This window comes from Trachypithecus francoisi, unplaced genomic scaffold (assembly GCF_009764315.1).
Source record: "Trachypithecus francoisi isolate TF-2019V2 unplaced genomic scaffold, Tfra_2.0 Lachesis_group5, whole genome shotgun sequence".
In the NCBI taxonomy this organism is placed as follows: Eukaryota; Metazoa; Chordata; class Mammalia; order Primates; family Cercopithecidae; genus Trachypithecus; species Trachypithecus francoisi.
The window spans coordinates 30,481,962-30,503,874 of record NW_022681470.1 but is presented as its reverse complement, the minus strand read 5'-3'; the positions used below and the strand labels follow the sequence as shown (position 1 = coordinate 30,503,874).

Genomic DNA, 21,913 nt, shown 5'->3' with positions numbered 1-21,913 from the left:
GGAGAAATCAACTCCAGAAGGAATCTCAAAACCATGTAAATACATGGAAATTACATAATCTGCTCCTGATTGATCTGTGGGTCAACAATGAAATCAAGATGAAAATTTAAAAATTCTTTAAACTGACAATAATAGTGATACAACTTAGCAAAACCTGTGGGATACAGCAAAAGTGGTGCTAAGAGGAAAGTTCATAGCATTAAATGCCTACATCAAAATTCTGAGAGAGTACAAATAGACAATCTGGCCGGGCGCGGTGGCTCAAGCCTGTAATCCCAGCACTTTGGGAGGCTGAGATGGGCGGATCACGAGGTCAGGAGATCGAGACCATCCTGGCTAACACGGTGAAACCCCTCTACTAAAAAATACAAAAAAACTAGCCGGGCGAGGTGGCAGGTGCCTGTAGTCCCAGCTACTGGGGAGGCTGAGGCAGGAGAATGGCATTAACCCGGGATACGGAGCTTGCAGTGAGCCAAGATCCGGCCACTGCACTCCAGCCTGGGCGACAGAGCGAGACTCCGTCTCAAAAAAAAACAAAAAACAAAAAACAAAAACAAATAGACAATCTAAGGTCAAACCTCAAGGAACTAGATAAACAAGAACAAACTCAAACCCAGCAGAAGAAAAGAAATGATAAAGATCAAAGCAGAACTAAATGAAATTGAAAGAGAAAAAACAGTACAAAAGAGAAATGGAAGAGCCGGTTCTTTGAAAAGATATACAAAATGGATAGACCATTATCAAGATTAACCGAGAAAAGAGAGAAGATCCAAATAAGCTCAATTAGAAACAAAATGGCGCTGGGTGTGGTGGCTCACACCTGTAATCCTAACACTTTGGGAGGCCAAGGTGGGCAGATCACCTAAGGTCAGGAGTTCGAGACCAGCCTGCCCAACATGGCAAAACCCTGTCTCTACTAAAAATAAAAAAATTAGCTGGGCGTGGTGGCAGGTGCTTGTAATCCCAGCTACTCAGGAGGCTGAGGCAGAAGAATTGTTTGAACCCGGGAGGTGGAGGTTGCTGTGAGCTGAGACTGTGCCACTGCACTCCAGCCTGGGCGATAAGTGTGAAACCCCATCTCAAAAAGAGAGAAAAAAACAGGGAGATATTACAACCGATGTGTGCACAAACTAGAAAACCTAGAGGAGATTAGTAAGTTCCTGAAAATGTACAACCCTCCTAAATTAAACCAGGAAGAAACAGAAACCCTGAACAGAGCAATAACAACAGTGAGATTGAAATGACAATTTTAAAAATTGCCAACAAAAAAAGTCCAGGACCAGATGGATTCACAGTTGAATTCTATCAGACATTTAAAGAAGAATTGGGCCAGGCGCGACGGTTCATGCCTGTAATTCCAGCACTTTTGGAGGCCGAGGTGGCAGATTGCCTGAGCTCAGGAGTTTGAGACCAGTATGGGCAAAATGGTGAAACCCTGTCTCCACTAAAATACAAAAAATTAGCTGGGCGTGGTGGTGGGTGCCTGTAGTTCCGGATACTCAGGAGACTAAGGCAGGAGAATCGCTTGAACCCGGGAGACGGAGGTTGCAATGAGCTGAGATCGTGTTACTGTACTCCAGCCTGGGCGACAGAGCAAGACTCTGTCTCCAAAAAAAAAGAATTGGTACCAATCCTACGGACACTATTCCAAAAGACAAAGAAAGAGGGAATTCTCCCTAAATCATTCTATGAAGCCAGTATCACCCTAATACTGAAACCAGGAAAGAACATAACAAAGAAACAAAACTACAGACCAATATCCCTGATGAACATAGATGCAAAAATCCTCAACAAAATAATAGCTAACTGAATCCAACAGCATATCAAAAAGATAATCCACCATCATCAAGTGGGTTTCATACCAGGGATGAAGGGATAGTTTAACATATGCAAGTCAATAACTGTGATATACCACATAAACGGAATTAAAAACAAAAATCATATGATCATCTCAATAGATACAGAAAAAGCATTTGACAAAATCTAGCATCCATTTATGATTAAAACCCTCAGGAAAATCGGCATAGAAGGGACATACCTTAAGGTAATAAAAACCATGTATGACAAACCTGCAGCCAATATTATACTGAACAGGAAAAGTTGAAAGCATCCCCCTGAGAACTGGAACAAAACAAAGATGCACACTTTCACCACTTCTATTCAACATAGTACTTTAAGTCCTAGCCAAAGCGATCACACAAGAGAAAGAAATAAAGGGCATCCAGGACTGGGTGCAGCAGCTCACGCCTGTACTCCCAACACTTTGGGACGCCGAAGCAGGTGGATTGCCTGAGCTCAGGAGTTTGGGACCAGCCTGGGCAACATGGCAAAACCCTGTCTCTACAAAAAAATACAAAAATTAGCCGGGCATGATGGTGTTCACCTGTAGTCCCAACTATGTAGGTGAGGCAGGAGGATCACTTGTGCCTAGGAAGTCAAAGCTGCAGTGAGCTGTGTTTGCACCAAAACACTCCAGCCTGGGGGACAGAGCAAGACCCCATCTCTTAGAACAAACAAACAAATGAAATAAAGGGCATCCAGATCATTAAAGAGAAAGTCAAACTGTCGCTGTTTGCCGACGACATGATTGAAAACCCTAAGGACTCATCCAAAAAGCTCCTATAACTGGTAAATGAATTCAGTAAAGTTTCAGGGTACAAAATTAATGTACACAAACCAGTAGCACTGCTATACACGAAGAGCGACCAAGCTGAGAATCAAATCAAGAACCCAACCCCTTTTATAATAACTGCAAAAAAAAAAAAAAAAAAGAAACACTGCTGAAAGAAATCATAGGTGACACAAACAAATGGAAACACATAGCATGCTCACGAATGGGTAGAATCAATATTGTAAAAATGACTATACTGCCAAGAGAATCTATAAATTCAATGCAATTCCCATCAAAATACCACCATCATTCTTCACAGAAATAGAAAAAACAATCCTAAAATTCATATGGAACCAAAAATGAGCCCACATACCCAAAGGAAGGCTAAGCAAATCTGGAGGTATCACATTACCTGACTTCAAACTATTTCACAAGGCTATAGTCACCAAAACAGCATGGTACTCATATAAAAATAGGTACACAGACCAATGGAAAGAATAGAGGACCCAGAAATAAAGCCAAATAGTTAAAGCCAACTGATCTTTGACAAAGCAAACAAAAACATAATGTGGGGAAAGGACATCCTATTCAGCAAATGGTGCTGGGATAATTGGCAAGCCATGTGTAGAAGAATGAAACTGAATCTTCATCTCTCACCTTATACATAAATCAACTCAAGGTGGATCAAAGACTGAAATCTAAGACATGAAACCATAAAAATTCTAGAAGATAACATTGGAAAAAACCCTTCTAGACATTGGTGTAGGCAATGAGTTCATGATCAAGAACCAAAAGCAAATGCGACAAAAACAAAGATAAATAGATGGAACTTAAACTAAAAAGCTTCTGCACAGCAAAAGAAATAATCAGCAGAGTAAACAGATAACCCACGGAGTGGGAGAGAATGTTTGCAAACTACGGATCCAACAACAGACTAATATACAGAATCTACAAGGAATTCAAACAAATCACCAAGAAAAAAAAAACAATTCCATCAAAAAGTGGGCTAAAGACTAACAGACAATTCTCAAAAGAAGATATACAAATGGTCAACAAACGTATGAAAAACTGCTCAACATCACTAATGATCAGCAAATCAAAGCCACAATGTGATACCACTTTACTCCTGCAAGAATGGCCATAATTTAAAAAAATTAAAAATTGGCCGGGCGCGGTGGCTCAAGCCTGTAATCCCAGCACTTTGGGAGGCCGAGACGGGCGGATCACGAGGTCAGGAGATCGAGACCATCCTGGCTAACACGGTGAAACCTCATCTCTACTAAAAATACAAAAAATTAGCCGGGCGAGGTGGCGGGCACCTGTAGTCCCAGCTACTCAGGAGGCTGAGACAGGAGAAAGGCGTAAACCCAGGAGGCGGAGCTTGCAGTGAGCCGAGATCGCACCACTGCACTCCAGCCTGGGTGACAGAGCAAGACTCCGTCTCAAAAAAATAAATAAATAAAATAAAAAATAAAAAATAGGCCAGGTGCGGTGGCTCACGCCTGTAATCCCAGCACTTTGGGAGGCCAAGGTGGGCGGATCACCTGAGGTCAGGAGTTTGAGACCAGCCTGGCCAACATTTTGAAACCCCATCTCTACTAAAAATACGAAAATTAGCTTGGTGTGGTGGCAAATGCCTGTAATCCCAGCTACTCAGGAGGCTGAAGTGGGAGAATCGCTTGAACCTGGGAGGTGGAGGTTGCAGTAAGCCGAGATCATGCCACTGCACTCCAGCCTGGGCAACACAGTGAGACTCTGTCTCAAAATTTAAAAAAAAAAAAAAAAAAAAAAAAGATGTTGGCATGGATGTGGTGAAAAGGGAACACTTTTACATTGTTGGTTGGAATGTGAACTAGTACAACCACTATGGAAAACAGTATGGAGATTCCTTAAAGAACTAAAAGTGTATCTACCATTTCATCCAGCAATCCCACTACTGGTTACCTGCCCAGAGGAAAAGAAGTCATTATATGAAAAAGACACTTGTATACGCATGTTTATACCAGCACAATTCGCAACTGCAAAAATATGGAACCAGCCCAAATGCCCATCAATCAATGAGTAGATAAAGAAAATGTGGTATGTACATATACCACAGAATACTACTCAGCCATAAAAAGGAACGATATATTGGTCAGGAACAGTGACTCATACCTGTAATCCCAGTACTTTGGGAAGCTGAGGCAAGCAGATCATTTGAGGCCAGGAATTTGAGACCAGCTTGGCCAACATGGTGAAACTCCATCTCTAATAAAAATACAAAAATTAGCTGGACATGGTGGCATGTACGTATAGTCCCAGCTACTTGGGAGGCTGAGGCAGGAGAATCACTTGAACCCAGGAGGCAGAAGTTGCAGGGAGCTGAGACTGAGCCCTGCTGCACTCCATCCTGGGCAACAGTGAGACTCTGTCTCAAAAAAAAAAAAAAGAAAAAGAAAAAGAAAAAACAAAGATATAATGGCATTTGCAGCAATCTGGATGGAGTTGGCTAGAGACCATTATTCTAAGTGATGAAACTCAGGAATGGAAAACTAAAAATCCTATGTTCTCCCTTATAAGTGGGAGCTAAGCTATGAGGATGCAAAGTCATAAGAATGACACAATGGACTTTGGGGATTCAGGGGGAAGTGTGGGAGGTGTGTGAGGGATAAAAGACTACACACTGGGTACAGTGTACACTGCTCGGGTGGGGGGTGCACCAAAATCTCAGAAATCACTAATGAAGAACTTATTCATATAATCAAACACCACCTGTTCTCCAAAAAACAATTGGGGGAGAAAAAGTATGGTCCTGAGCTGCAAAATAAATAAAAATATGATTTTTTAAAAAGTTATAAAACAGACAATGTTTTTCCTTTGCATAAAACCCTTTAATGGTTTTCTACCACTCTTAGGATCAATCTCAAATTCTTTTTTTTTTTTTTTTTTTGAGATAGGGTCTGGCTCTCTCACCCAGGCTGGAGTGCAGTGGCACGATCTTGGCTCACTGCAACCTCTACCTCCTGGGCTTAAGCCATCCTCCCACCCCAGCCTCCTAAGTAGCTGGGACTAGGGGCGCACGCCACCATGCCCGACTAATTTTTGTATTTTTTGTAGAGATAGGGTTTTGCCATGTTGCCCAGGCTAGTCTTGAACTCCTGAGCTCATGCAATCTGCCCGCCTCAGCCTCCCAAAGTGCTGGGATTACAGGCATGTGCTATTGTGCCAGGCCAATCTCAAATTCTTAATGTAGTCTATCAACCTCAGTGTTATTTAGCCCTCCTCTTTCTGTGTAATCACTATGTCACATCCTCTAACCACCTTGGTCTCTGGGTCTCACTGGTTTTTTTTTTAGGTCTTCAAACTAGTGATGCTTTTTAATGTCTCAGGATTTTGCACAAGTTGTTCCAGAACCAAAGTTAAATTTCTCTGTAATACACTCTTAAATCATCCAGGACTGCTGCTTTGTAACACCCACTAACTGTAGTTAATTATTTGTATAATTAAGCGTTTAATGATTATCTTCCCTGCTAGATTATAAACTCCACGAATACAGAGACTCTAGATTTCTAGTTCACTATTGTACCCTATGTTCCCAAGCACAGTGGCTGAAACATAGTAGCCTTACATATATTTGTTAAATAAATAAGGGAAAGATAGCAGGTTTAATGAAAAGTCTTTTGATAACATCTAAACTCATCTTTTCAGATTATTAGTTTACCAAATAAGCTATAATCTATAATTTATTCTGAATAATCCACATAATCAGGAAGGAAATATCTTATATAAATGATGATACCAGGTATCCTATCAGGCATAGGAATTAAACTCTATTTTGGCTTATAAATTAACCTTTTTTTTTTTAGTTTTCTTTTTTTTCCTTATACTTTTATGAATACAGTTATGGAGAATCAATCCCTAAATCTTAACTTTTGCTGGCAGAACACACAATTGGCCTCTAAAATAAAAGCCAGGTTTAGGATTTATAATAACTTATTTCTTTGCTATTATGAGTTAGAATCAGCAGGAAATACCCAGGCAATTTAACAGAATGTGAACCTATATTGCTCTCTGACAAATAGGTCATAAGTGCATTGGAACACCAAGTGCAACTCACCTCTTGAAAGTTATGTTGGGTGAACTTGTCTGCTATCCTTAGCAACTCACGACATGAATGTGTGTCAGCAAAAGCCCGAATGCCCAGGCAGTTAGAAGGATCTAATTGTCTCTTTAAGAATTCACAGCAGGCTTCCTGTATTTCTGCTAGCTGGAGGAGGCAAGCAGCTGGCAGAAGAGTCTGAACATTGCCCTCTTCTACTGTTATCTGGGAGGTATATGCAAAGTCAATCAGTAATTCCATAGCCCTCTCGTCGATGTCTCGGATCACTACTTCTGTCTGACGGCTCTCTGCCAATTCTCCTGTAAACATAGCTCGGAAGTAGGGACTACAGGCTGACAAAATGACTCGATGGGCATATATCTTCTTGGCGCCCACAACTAGCACTACATCACATAGCTCCCGGTGCTTTCTCAGAAGGTTAATCACTTCCAAGGTTTGTCGAGGGTGCTTGTCTGAGATATAGGGCATGCGGGCAGGTTGGGGAACCCCTTCTGGCAGTTTGTTGGGGTCTCCAAGGGTGCAGCGGCTTGTTACATCCATTCCAGTCTCTCCTGGTCGAATGTTGGTACACCTATAGGAATGATGGGGAGAGAGAGAAGATGGCAGTATTATTATAAACTCTTTTCTCCCCTTAAATGTTTGTAATCCAAGCGATAAGAAAATGTAATTAGCTTGGCGATTTTTTTTTTTTTTAATTTTTTTGTAGAGATGATGTCTCACTGTGTTGCCCAGATTGGTCTCAAACTCCTGGGCTCAAGTGATCCTGTTGCCTCCACCTCCCATAAGCCAACATGCCTGGTCTACATAAACCATTTAAATTCCAACTACTATGGTAATAAAACTTTTAGATAAGGTGGTTATGCTTATCCATTTTAAAAATTAAGCCCAAATTAACATGCTTCAATTAATAGTTAAATTTTGAATTAAAGACAATCTAAAAAGTTTGGATTGACGGCCAGTTGTGGTGGCTCATGTCTGTAAGCCCTGGGAGACCAAGGTAAGCTGATCACTTGAGGCCAGGACTTCGAAACCAGCCTGGTGAATGTGGCAAAACCCTGTCTCTACTAAAATTACAGAAAAATTAGCCATGTGTGGTGGCACATGCCTGTAATCCCAGCTGCCTGGGTGCCTGAAGCACAAGAATCACTTGAACCCTGGAGGCAGAGGCTGCAGTAAGCCGAGATTGCATCACCGCACTCCAGTCTGGGTGACAGAGAGAGACCCTGTCTCAAGAAAAAAAAGTCTGGATTGAAATTTATCTTTACATAGAATCTTTTCCTCAAAGTTTACTGAGATTAAAATAGTAAAGAAGATGGCAAGCTAAATGATGATTTAGCAGGACTCCAAAGAGCCTCCAGGTCGATTTTGTTAGACTAATTTGGGTCTAATTTCCTATCTAGAGTTATTAAATATGATAAGCCTCAATTAAAAGTACTACATATGTCAAACTGCTGTCAAATTGGTCTGAATCACTGAGGTTTTGGTATGATTATAAAATAAATGAATAATTTCATAAACAGACATTCTTCAGTTTATAAATAAGTAGTATTTAAAAGTTGATTCTAAAAGTTTATTTATTTGGAGGTTTGTATTTTTCTATGGTAAGAGTGCTGTAAATGGGGACTAGGTTTAGTTGTAAAGTTCAGTGCATCATAAGAAGCATTAAAAAATGAAATAAAAAGTAACAGCATACATTTCATTAAGTATGTTCAATTGCATGTATGTACACACACAAATTCGTATAGATATGCATCACTGGTTCCCTTTGTAAACTGCAGGTTATATCAAAAAAGTTTAAATGCCACTGCCCTGAGTTTTGAAGTCCCAAGACGCAAGGAACAATAGGTACAAGAAGGGAGAAGGAAAAGAATCTCTCTCTTTTTCAGATTATTCTACAATTTATTGTTGCTGGGTTTTTATATTTATTAATTTTTTTTAAAATTTTGAGATGAGGGTCTCACTATGTTGCCCATGCTGGTCTTGAATTCCCAGGCTCAAGCAATCCTCCTGAGTAGCTGGGATTAAAGGAACATGCCACCATGCTGGGTTGGTTTTTTTTTTTTTGGAGACAGAGTCTGGCTCTGTCACGAAGGCTGGAGTGCAGTGGCACAATCTCGGCTCATTGCAACTTCCGCCTCCCAGGTTCAAGCGATTCTCCCGCCTCAGCCTCCCAAGTAGCTGGGACTACAGGTACGTGCCACCATGCCTGGCTAATTTTTTGTATTTTTAGTAGATACGGGGTTTCACCATGTTAGCCAGGATGGTCTTGATTTCCTGACTTCGTGATCCACCTGCCTCAGCCTCCCAAACTGCTGGGATTACAGGCATGAGCCACTGCGCCTGGACGTTTTTGGTTTTTAAACAAAAGCTTTAGAGAAACATGAGGGCTCGAGCTAGTATACATAAACTGTAGAAGTCTATAAGTTGGGCATTTCCTGTACATTTAGGTACATGTTATCTAAACTTGTGTTAAAGGACATATTTTTTAGAAGCTGCAATAATTATTTTCCTTTAAAATGGGTTCTGGACAAAAAGGTGGTGGAGTATCTGTAAATTGCTCAAATTTGATGAACACTGCCTTACAGGGTCAGAGTATATATGTATGTGTCTATAAATCTTACAAGTTGGTGTTCTTCACAAGTCTTCAAATATGAAAACTGCCCCTTCTTGCTTATGTGGAGATCTAGATATGGAATGGAATGGATCATCGGATCATCTAGCATAATGCCCTCCTTTTACAGATGAAGAAACTAATTTGGTTACGTGACTTACTCAAAATCATGAAGCTTTCAGTCTCTGGATGCTTTAGGGTAAACCACGCATCTCCTGAGGTACTGTGAATATTTAATAACTGTAATTCATGTGAGTACTGGGAGGTGAGGAGAGGGAAGAGTTTCTAGGATGATTTAGCAATTCAAAATAAGGTTTTGTTTTGTTTTTTCTTATGGATTATCCAAATTTCTGTACAACTGTTTTTAAAAGCCCAAGAAACTACACCAAATACAGATTTTTTTTTTTTTTTTAAGATTCGGTCATCACGAAAAACTTCATCAGTGAAATATCAAGAAGAGTCAAATAATTTGGTAAAAGAGGCCTATAAAATGCATTTCATATTTAAGAGAATAAGCCAAACAAAGTGAACTTATGTCATCCCTTTTCTAACTAAAATTAACTGGATGGTCTAAGAAATTTTCAGAATTACCTTTAAGTATTGATAAAATACTTAAAATACTTTTATTATCTTTAAAGTCATTCCAGATAATACATAATATACAAATTTGTATCTTTTCTTTGCAACAGGGTCTTGCTTTATCACCCAGGCTGGAATACAGTGGTTTGATCATGGCTCACTGCCACCTCGACCTCCCAGGCTCAAGTGATCCTCCCACCTCAGCCCCCCAAGTAGCTGCGACTACAGATGTGAGCCACCATGCCTGGCTTGAAAATTTGTATCTTCTATTTATATTTCATATGCGGAAATTCAGGTGCGAAATTACTAGGTAAAAGTCACAAATTACTGACCAATAATTAGAAATAAGATATTTGGATTTTTATATCATCACATTATATAAACATGCAGAGAAAAGACAATCTGTGACTCTTAAATAAAATAATTATTCTTTTAACAAATACTCACTAATTGCTTTTAATGTACAAAGCATTTTGCTATAGACTGTGGGAAATTCAAAGTAATATAAAGAAGCAATCTCTAGAGGAAGAGATACATGAATAACCAGTAAGAGGGCAACCAGGACAAAAGATGTGGTTCAAATGTAAGAATTTTTGGAGCTAGGCTGAGCCTAGTGGCTCATGCCTGTAATCCCAGCATTTTGGGAGGTTGAGGTGGGGGGATCCCTTAAACCCAGGAGTTTGAGACATGCCTGGGCAACATAGTGAGGCCCCATCTCTAGAAAGAAAAAAAAAATACCCAAAAACATATATATAATGTATGTGTATGTTTATATATATATAAAAAAAGAATTTTTGGAGGTGATACATATGTTTAGGACCTCGATTGTGGTGATATCATGGGTGTACACGTATGTCCAAACTCATCAAAATGCATACATAAAATATGTACAATTTTTTGTATATCAATTATACCTAAATAAAGCTTAAAAGTCATTCAGAAAGGCAAAATCTATGAAGTATTTGTTTAACATCATTCAGAAAGATTCTGGATCTGACAGATGTCATCTATCAGGTTACCACAAGGGTGTGTGTTTTGTTGTAAAATAGAATATTACACTGGGTTTTCCCAGAGCTTAAGGGAAGTGTCTCACATCCATGCTCCAGATCGGTACATTTCTGTTTCTGATTCTTATTAAGCAGTCCTCTGATGGAAAATTCTTCCAAAAGTACCATGCTACTTAAAAGGGGCATGACTCAAGCATTGTGATCACTGAGTTCTAGGTCAGCCTCATGTGAGTCTCTCTCAGATACTAGTCATCTACCACTACTGAGAGAGTCTAATATCTAGCCTGCAAAGGACAGCATCCCTATCAGTCTTCTACTTCCAAAGCTGTAGCACTGACAGGAACTACAGTATAATAAAACACAAAGGTTTAAAAGGAGTCTCCTGAGAAGGACAGAAAAATCTGTAAGGACGTTCTAGGAAGAAGAAATTGCATGTGCATTGCAAAGATATAACACGAAAACAAAAAACATGGTTCTTTTCTCCAATAAGAACCAATTTTTCCAAAATACTTATACATCTGGTAAAAACATCACTGTTTGTGCTTGGCAATTTTAAAGACTAAAACATAAAGCTGAGCCGTTAAAGAATAATTTTTATCATCCACATAAACAATCAAGAATGCTTTTAACCACAAAGCTAAAATGGTGCCTTGTACATAGTAGCTGCTGAAAGAATAAATCACATGATTAACAGTGCTAAAATCAAGCTTCTTTTTTAAAAAAGTAACAAAGACAAAAGACCAACTCAAAAATTCCTGGAATACTGATACTGAATGCTGAAAGTAAAGTGTTATTGTCATAACCGTAGTTATGTACATAAAGATGCTACTGTTGAACTGAGATATGAACAATTTTTTATTTCACCTAAGTACAATGTGGGTAAACTAACCTAATGTCTCCGTTTTTCCTTTAAATATACCATAGTGCCAGGCGCGGTGGCTCACACCTGTAATCCCAGCACTTTGGGAGGCAGTGGTGTCTGGATCATCTGAGGTCAGAAGTTCAAGACCAGCCTGGCCAACCTGGTGAGGCCCCATCTCTGCTAAAAATACAAAAATTAGCTGGACATGGTGGTGCATGCTTGTAATCCCAGCTACTTGGGAGGCTGAGGCAAGAGAATCGTGTGAACCCTGGAGGCAGAGGTTGCAGTGAACCCAGATTGCGCCACTGCACTACTCCAGCCTGGGCAACAAAAGCAAAACTCCGTGTCAAAAAAAAAAAAGAAAGAAAAAAGCTCTTATTACTGCATTAGTATAGTAGAATCTTTTTTTCTTTTCGGTTTTTTTAGAAATAAGGTGTTGCTCTGTCACTGATGATGAAGTGCAGTGGTATGATCATAGCTCACTGCAGCCTCAAGCTCCTGGCTGAAGCGATCCTCTCAACTCAGCCTCCTGAGTAGTTAGGCCCTCAGGTGCATAATACCACACCTGGCTAAATTTTAATTTTTTTGTAGAGACAAAGTGTCTCTCTCTGTTTCCCAGGCTGGTCTAGAACTCCTGGCCTCAAGTGATCCTTCTGCCTCAGCCTCCCAAAGTGCTGGGATCACAGGTGTAGGCCACCATGCCCCCAGCCATTGGTGTCCATCCATATAATTTTCACTTCAGGAAATATCATTCATCTTTTGTCTTTTTTTCTCAACCATTTAACAATGTAAAAACTAGCTGGGCATGGTGGCTCACAGCTGTAATCCAAGCACTTTGGGAGGTTGAGGCAGGAGGATCGTTTGAGCTTAGGAGTTTGAGACCAGCCTGGGCAATAAAATGAGATTCCATCTCTACAAAAAAATTTAAAAATTAGCCAGGTGTGGTGACATGTGTGACAGGTGCTTCTTGTATAGCTTGCAGAACCATAAGCCAAGATAAACCTCTTTTTTTTTTTTTTAATAAATTACCCAGTCTCAGGTACTTCTTTATTGCAATGCAAAATGGACTAATACACTATCTAAATGAACATTTCACCTTTCCTACTTCAAAAATTTTGTTTTACTTTGAAAGTTAACAACTTAACCTTAAAAAAGATTCAGTTGCACTGACCCTCATTTATAGTCCTAAATAAACTTGAATAGAGAGAGCTAGAGATTTGGGTATATAAACCCTCAAAACAGAAATAATATCTCAAAGTGCCAGTACTGCTTACTAGAAGGGGTCCCAATAGGCACTATATTCTATACCTGATTCCACACCAGAAAGCCAAGCTATTAACCTCTTTATTTGAAAATTGGTTGTGAATGTTTTAGTCCCAAGGCATCTCAGCACTGCTTATTTGATAAAATGAGCATAAGCCTTGGGTGCCTTGGTCCAGTGATCGAGACCAAGATGGAGCAGGAAGGGTAAATCCTCATGCAAGCATGCTAGTTTCCCTTCATATCAGGATAGCAAAAGCCTTCCTAGAATACCCCTCAACAACTACTGCTGACATCTCATTGGTAGCACGGTGTCACACAGCCCTTCCCATATGCAGAGACAACTAAGAAATCAAGGAGAGTATTTAATTTTCTAGTGTCTATAGTAGGTGGAAGAAAGGAAGAGATGTGCAAGCTAACCTACAGTGCATGCCACACTAGGGAATAGTCAAATCAAGCAAGTATATGTTTTACCACTATTTTTAAGCATACACTTTAGACTGACTAGAACAAATTGAAAATTTCAAAGATATGAGATTGGAAATTTTGTCTTCTGAAATTAAACTCAAGGAGTAGCTCAGCTATCCTTCAATGTGAGTAAAAAACTATCAATAAAAACTCTAGATACTGTTAAATAAAATAAGACTCAAAGCATGTAAAGCTTCTTACTCATTTTAGAGACTTTATGGGGTCTTCCTGCTAGGCCCCACCGTAAACACCCCTGGTACTCACTACAGTTCTGTCCTCAGCATTCTCCTTTTCTGTTCTACCATCACTTATGCCTACAGCTTGAAGAACCTTCTTAGTACTGATGACTCACATTTTAAAAAAATTTCTAGCCCAAATCTCTCTTCTGCCCCAGACTCATATTCCAATCACATGCTGGATATCTCCACCTGGCTGTTTCCCAAACACAATAATATTAAAAGTATATGAAACAGAATCTATTCTTGGCTTACTGAAACCTGTTCCTCTTCCTGTATTTTTCTTTTTAATCTTATCATGGCAGCACCTAGTTTCCTAAGTTTGGAGTCATTTATAACACTACCTTTTTCTCACTCCATGTTCACCAAATCCTTTTGATTTTACTATTATACAAGCTCTCAATTCCACCCTCTTCTCTCAACCCTAACTGCCATAGATCTACTTCAGGTTCTCATCTTCTTTTATCTAAACTACCACAACTACTTTAAATTCATTACCTTGCCATAATTTCTTCCCTCTTTCCAGTCCATCCCCCATGTGCCTAGAAATCAGCTCAAATAATAAATGATCTATATAATAATGTCCATTGGCTCTTAAATAGCTAAAGGATAAAGTTCGAATTCTTTCCCATGGTTGTAGCCTCAATTTCCATATTTTCTACTTCCCCTTCTTCCCCAAAATAGCCTATACTCCACATATACTCACTGTTCCATGCATGTCAGACAATTCTGGGTCTTGGTGCTCTTTTCTTTCCTTTTTTTTTTGCACAAGCTGTTCCTTCCTTTTATGGTGTCCTTAATTAACTCCCTTCTTTAGAAGTAAATTCTTTTTTTTTTTTTTTTTTTTTTGAGACGGAGTCTTGCTCTGTCGCCCAGGCTGGAGTGCAGTGGCCGGATCTCAGCTCACTGCAAGCTCCGCCTCCTGGGTTTACGCCATTCTCCTGCCTCAGCCTCCCGAGTAGCTGGGACTACAGGCGCCCGCCACCTCGCCCGGCTAGTTTTTTTTTTTTTTTTTTGTATTTTTAGTAGAGACGGGGTTTCACTGTGTTCGCCAGGATGGTCTCGATCTCCTGACCTCGTGATCCGCCCGTCTCGGCCTCCCAAAGTGCTGGGATTACAGGCTTGAGCCACCGCGCCCGGCCTAGAAGTAAATTCTTATTCTTCCTAGAAGATCCAGCTCAAATGTTGCCATCTCTGTGACGCTTCCTCATCTCCACAGAGCAGTTCCCTCCTCTAAGTTTACATCTCTATTAAAATTCTGTTAATGTTTGTTAGTTAATTAACTAATTACATTCTAGAGATGAAGTCTCACCCTGTCATCTGGGCTGGAGTGCAGTGGTGCAATCACAGCTCACTACAGCCTCGAACACCTAGGCTCAAGTGATCTTCCTGCCTCCTCCATCTCCCAAAGTGCTGGGATTACAGGTATGAGTCACTGCACCAGGCCAATATTGTATCATGGTATCTGTTTTCATCACTTGATCTGTATCACACAATATACAGGAATAGAGTGGTATTATATAAAGGTTTGACATATGAATAAACCAATTTCTACAATCAGGCTCAGTTTTCTACTAACATATTCAAGGAAACTTGGAAGAATTGCATTACAAAATATTTGGTATCTCTAAATAAATGAATGATTAAAAAATAATATCTTGGGAAACAAACACATTGTTGGTAAAGACTACGGATTGGTGTAACTCTAAGGGCAAAAATTTGTCAATGTCCACCAAAATTTAAAAATGTACATACCCTTTAGACAATTCTAAACCTAAGAACTTATTCTTTTTTTTGAGACGGAGTCTTATGCTTTCATCAGGCTGGAGTGCAGTGGTGTGATTTTGGCTCACTGCAACTTCCCCCTGCCGGGTTCAAGTGATTCTCCTGCCTCAGCCTCCCAACTGGGACTGTAGCTGGGACTACAGGCACACGCCACCACACCCAGCTAATTTTTGTATTTTTAGTAGAGAAGGGGTTTCACCACGTTGGCCAGGATGATCTTGATCTCTTGACTTTGTGATTCGCGCCCACCTCGGCCTCCCAAAGTGCTTCGATTACAGGCATGAGCCACCGCGCCCAGCCAGAACTTATTCTATACTTACACACTTGGGCAAAAACCACCCACAAGGATATTCATTGCAGACAGAACTGGTTGTAAGAGCAAAACAGTTGAAATAAATCTCTGTCAAATGGGACTGGTTAACAAAGGTGCCTATAGACAATGGAATACTACATAACTATTAAAAGGAAGAAGGTAAGTCTATATGCATTTGTTACAATTTACAATTTTTCAAGTGAATAAAGATACAGAAGAACGTGCATGATATGCTGACATTAGTGTCTTTTCAAATGCATTTTATTTTCTTATTTTTATTTATTTATTTATTTATTTATTTATTTATGAGATGGGGTCTCTCTCTGTTACCCGGGCAGGAGTGCAGTGGCGTGATCACCATAGCCTCGTAACTCCTGGGCTCAAGTAATCCTCCTGCTTCAGCCTCCTATGTAGCTGGGATTACAAGTATGAACCACTATGCCCTGCAACATTTGTGTCTTTTTTTTTTTTTTTTTTGAGACAGTGTCTTGCTCTGTTGCCCAGGTTGGGGTTCAATGGTGTGATCACGGCTTACTGCAGCCTCTGCCTCCCAGACTCAAGTGATCCTCTCAGCCTCCTGAGTAGCTAGAACTTCAGGAATCTGCCACAACACTTGGCTAAATTTTTTTTGTTTCCTTTTTGTAGAGATGGGGTTTTGTCATGTTGCCCAGACTGGTCTTGAAGTCTTGGGCTCAAGGGATCTGCCTGCCTCAGCCTCCCAAAGTGCTGGGATTATAGGTGTGAGCCACTGTGCCCAGCCCTCTTCTCTTTTTAAAAGCTACTAATGTTGGGCAGGTGTGGTGGCTCACGCCTGTAATCCCAACACTTTGGGAGGAGTAGGCAGGCAGATTCCTTGAGCCCAGGAAGTTGAGACCAGTCTGGGCAACATGGCAAAACCCTGTCTCTACAAAATAAAAATTAAAAAAAGAAAAGATAAGACATCTTATATATATTTGTGTATGAACTATAATGCCTCTAAAAGAATGCATAAGAAACTGCTTACAGTGGTTGCCTCTGGAGAGAAGAACTGGGAACTAGGGTCAGCAATGGGAGAGTTAACTTTTCACTGAATATCCTATTGTATCTTTTAAATTTTGCACTGTGTATGCAAATGATGGTACATAAATAAATGATGCAATGAAACTTTAATAATAAAATGCCAATTGATTTCATAAAACTTTATAATCAAAAATTAGAATACCTTTAACAATAATTTTCAGTCTTTTCTTGTTCATAGATTTTTTTTTTGTTTTTTGGAGGGGCAAAGTCTGCAGAAACTGTTCAGTCCTATTTAAACAATTATTCAGTAATCATTAGGTGCTAGTGATGCTAATATACGAAGACATGAGACTAAAAGAGCTCTCAATCTAGTAGGCAGAATGAATATGTATTCAAACAGTCTCAATAAAAAAAGTTACTTCTCAAAGTTTCTTTAATAGCAGCTGAGTATAAACCCAGCATTACAGAGACTGCCTTCTGGGTTAAATCAGCAAAAATGACAGCCCAACAAGAAAAGGATAGGGAAGTGTGACCATGATTGAATGTAGGAAGCAGGTGGAAGTAAGACCAAAGACCAATGTGAGTAGGCTAGGCTCTGGCCAAGTGACAGTGATGAAGAAGGAGCTGTAACTTAACAATTAACGGCACTAGAATTATCCAACATGATTTTGAATAGCTGACAGTATTATGTAATAAAGCAAGAAAAAAGGAGCAGGTATGAGTGATTAAGCAAATATTTTATATAGACTACTGATAAACCAAAAACATTCCCACACTCTGCTATTCTTTTAAAAAATAATAAGCTCTTATTTTAGCAATTACATAAGACATGACATTTTATGGTAGCTGGAGATGAGACACAATCAGTGGGTTTTGCAATAAAGTTAGAATGAAGTGATGAAGCATTTAATATATGTTGTTAATTTTTTTCATGTACGTTGTGGTAAAATATTATTCCTGCCACAGAATAAAATATAAATAAGATAATGATATTTTTCACCTTGATAACATCTTTTCATCTGGAAAAAAAGGAGTAGGCATGAGTGATTAAGTATTTTATATAGACTACTGATAAACCAAAAACATTCCCACATTTAAAGCATTTGCAAATATCCATTAATCCCCAATATCCTGACTAGATACATTAAAGAAGTAATAAGCTGGGGTAAAGAGAAGGTGAACAGCTCAAGGTCAACTGATAAATCAATAACAGATTTGGAAAAAGATATACATTCTTGTTCTTGCTCCAAGTTCTGAGTTATAAGTCATATTCCCATTATAAAATGTTTCTTCTCTTAAAAGAACTGCAAAAGTTGTTTACCTTTGATGTTAAATAACAAATGATTAAATAGAGTTCAATAAATAGAAAACAAATGTAAAAACCAAAGAAATAGAACTGGGCTGATTTTGTATCAATAAAGATTCTAGTCTCATTTGTTAGAACAGAGTGAGAAAAAGCATTATTAAATTCTAGGGTTGAGAGGGCCTATTTAATTGTCTATATTTTCCCAGACATTGTTCTATTTTTCTATGGACTAAGTTATTATGTCTAATACCTATTTTAGTCCTTATACAATCTTCCCTGCAATGCAGCTATTTTAATTAACAGAACAAATGTATTATTGAACATAAAGGAAATAACCAAAACCATAATTAGGCATGCAGTACAGTGTATTATAAATAATTATGATTCTTACATGGGAACAGAATCCTCTACATTTTATAGGGAATTGAAGATCATAAATCCATATAGTATCATAATGAAATTAATGATTATTTACCTTAAAAAAAAACCATGAAAAAAGGAAAATTAAGTGTTTACATACAATCCACGGCACTTTTCAGATATTTAACTTCTGTATTTTATTCGATTAAAAAGCGATTAATTCTTAATATTACTTTTGATTTATTGTAGAACAAGATTCATTAGTTCCAAGCAGAATTTAGTAAGATTGGAACTCTTTTTTAAAAATTTAAATTATTACATGCTGAATTTTAATCAGTGAAACCAAAGGTTTTCTTCCTAAATGCCTACCTGCGCATTGGCTTTCCTTCCATGCACCATGAAAAGTACCCTTCACCACACTCTAAAGCCGAACCTAAGACAACAGAAAAGCAGGAACTTAATAAAAGCTATTTCTGATCTTTACACTAACAATCTTTATCTAATCATTTCACTCATTTCGTCAGTTATCAAGAGTTTCATATCCTATTATATCACAGGCCTTTTGCAGATGCACAATAACTTAATCTAGCACATTTAAGATTACTATCCTTACTCTGCATGCTAAAACGATTAAAGTAAAGGGGAGGTAAAGTATGCTAAATAGTCCTGACTGTTAGGTCAGTCTTGTTCCTCTTCAAAAAGTGCTTGGAGATATTTAACTGTGATCTCGCCAACAAGTATATTTACAGAGCAATCACCAGATACCGACAGCAATACTAACCTGATAGATCACATAGGGAACACGCTGCTTTAACAACGAATCTGAAGGTTGTTAACTTGTCCCGAAGTGACAGGAGGAGGAGGCGTCGGCATTTGCCTTTACAAACAACTCCGCTTCCGACAGCCCAGGGAGCTTGAACAGGGCAGGGAAAGTATGGCTCCAGACTAACACTCTTTACATGCATTTCCTTCAGTTCCCGAAACAATGTTCACTACCCACGTAGCAGGATTTCTCCAGGTCCCGAGGGTTAAATGGGGGCGCACAGTACTTTCTTCCTTCCCTGAATTCCAAACATTGTCTGGGGAAGCTGTCCAGGGTGCGGAACCCCAGCACTACCAAGCAGGACACAGCCCAGGGCCTCCTCTGGCTTCCGAGATAGGCTGTCAGCCAGCAAGAGCGCACTCTGGCGCTCCGCGAGGCCCGGCCCCAGCGCCCCAACAGTCTCTTCTCGGCGCCGACAGGCGACCGACGAAGCACACCCCTGACCCCATGGGGCAGCTCAGCAACTTGGGACCACATATTTGCGAAGCGAGCCCTGGGGCGCTGTCCGCTGTCCCCTGCTCTAAGGCGGCTGGCTCACTTACCGGCTCTGACACTTTCTTCTCTGCCGCAGCCTCCTCCGTCTACTCCGCCCTCCACTCCTCTCTGCCTCCTCCTCCACCGCTGCTAGCTCAGGCAGGATGCCGCTCTTAGAGCTATTTCCTTTCCCTTCACCCGCCCATGTCCAGAAGCAGGAAGTAGTCCTATTCTTAAACCGTCCCCGCAGGAAGCCACATACTCCGCCAAGGGGTTCCGGTGCGGCTCCGGAAGTAGTCGTGCCCTTTGCTGGGGCATTCGGGTAACCTCGAAGGCTGTTTATCTTCGTGAGGGTTCTTTGTATCCCAAGAGTAACCATTTTTAGAGTTCACTACGGAACTGGCAGTGTTTGAATACTGAAGCCTCCTCTTTTCTTCTTTGTTTTTGTCAGCAAAGGCAGTAGTCAAAGGGTAGTCACAGAAAGCTAAGAATTTTTATTTCTTTTTAGTTGGTGGGTCTCCTTTTGGCACAATGTTCCTAATTGTGGATTGGATTATTGCCTGCACACATGGGTTGGCGTGTATCTGTCAGGCCTCTACTATGTGCAAGGTGCAGAAGTTACGTAGATCAGAGGTAGTCCTTACCCTCCAGATTTCCCACAGTCGAACTTTCAAGACACCAGGATTTTATCCAGGCTCTAAGGCTGTGTTAGTTTGCCCTTTTTACTTAGTATTCACCACCAGACACTTCACCAAACGCATCTTCTGTGGATTCACTTTAATGTTAGGGAGGGAAGAGTATATTTTCTTAAAAAAATTTTTTTTCAGTAGCAAGCAGAGCCAAAAAAGTATATTTTTCAAGTTATCTTTTCCTCCAGATTTTCCCATAGCACACAGTCACCTGAATTTTACTGTATATTAATATTTAGAAAACAAGTGATACAAGTGTAAGGTGGGGATTACAATTTCAGGAATGTCAGAGAAAGACTGTTGATGATTTTCTGATAAGTATACTTGGCTAAGTATTAACCAGATTTTCTTTAACTGTTCTTTATGTAGAACCTACACAGGTTTGTCTAGTTGTTTCTGAGGGGAAAGGATACCTCTTGTTAATTAGCTTGTAGTGGAAAATGCATGGCCTTTAGATCCAGATGTAGTGGCCTAGTGGATTCTTCTTGCCTGCTGCCCGGATACAGATGATTTATCAAGGTATAGGGATTGCAACAGAGAAAGAGTTTTACACAACGTTGAGTGGAAAAATGGAAGAAGTTTTATTGTTACTCAAATCAGTTATATTATTACTCAAATCAACCTCCTGGAACATTTGGGGGCTAGGGTTTTTTTCGAAGGTGGTTTGGGGAACAGGGTAGGGATAGCTAGGCAATGGGTGCTTGCTGCTGACTGGTTGGGGGTGCAGTCATAGGGGTATGGGAGATGGTCCTTCTGCCTACTGAGTCGTTGCTGGGTGGAGCCACAGGAACAGTTGGTGGGTCCAGGTGGAGCCATCAGTAGTCAAACATGCAAAAAACTTAAAAATATACCCCAAAAGGCCAATCCTAGATTCTACAATAGTGATGTTTTCTGCAGGAGTAATTGGGGAAGTTGCATATCTTGTGACCTCTGGAATAATGCCTGGCAATCACTTATGTCTACACTTAACAGAATTCAGGCTCATCTATCCCCCTAGTCTGGTGATTTCTCATTAGCTTTACAAAGACAGTTGAGTTTTGGGGAAGGACTATAATTATTTAAACAAACTAAATGTCTCCCAAAGTTATCTTGGCTTAAGCCCAGGAATAATTAAGGACAGGCTGAAAGCTAAAGGCAAGATGGGGTTTGGCTAGATCAGATCTCCTCCACTGCTATAATTTTCTCACTGATAGAATTTTTGCAAAGGGGGTTTCAGTTTGCAAAGGCAATTTCACGATACACGTAGGTATAAATCCTAGACCTGTAACTGACTAGCTTTGTGATCTTATTAGAAATTTTTACTGCATGTGTATATGTGATATATATACAGATGCAGCAAAATGATTTCTTTTCCACATTTTAAAACTTTAAATAAATTGTATCAAAGCATATGTATTCTTTCGCAACTTCCATTTTCCACTCAACATTCTG

At 39.7% G+C, this 21,913-nt stretch overlaps 1 protein-coding gene across 4 annotated transcripts in view; it reads right to left on the bottom strand.

Moving 5' to 3' along the window:
- Positions 1-20,028, bottom strand: part of KLHL20 (kelch like family member 20) — a 63,375-nt gene extending 43,347 nt beyond the window's left edge. The window contains exons 1-4 of one of the 4 annotated variants that reach the window (XM_033195703.1): positions 19,862-20,016; positions 19,278-19,409; positions 18,866-18,929; positions 6,708-7,281 (exon numbers count right to left, since the gene is read on the bottom strand). In XM_033195703.1, the coding sequence (XP_033051594.1) occupies positions 6,708-7,281; positions 18,866-18,888 (597 nt within the window). In that variant the 5' untranslated portion in view covers positions 18,889-18,929; positions 19,278-19,409; positions 19,862-20,016. Of the gene's footprint in view, positions 1-6,707; positions 7,282-15,045; positions 15,069-18,865; positions 18,930-19,277; positions 19,410-19,861 lie in introns of those variants that run through there. The other 3 variants (XM_033195702.1, XM_033195705.1, XM_033195704.1) reach the window with 3 other exon arrangements.
- Positions 20,029-21,913: the final 1,885 nt, after the last annotated feature.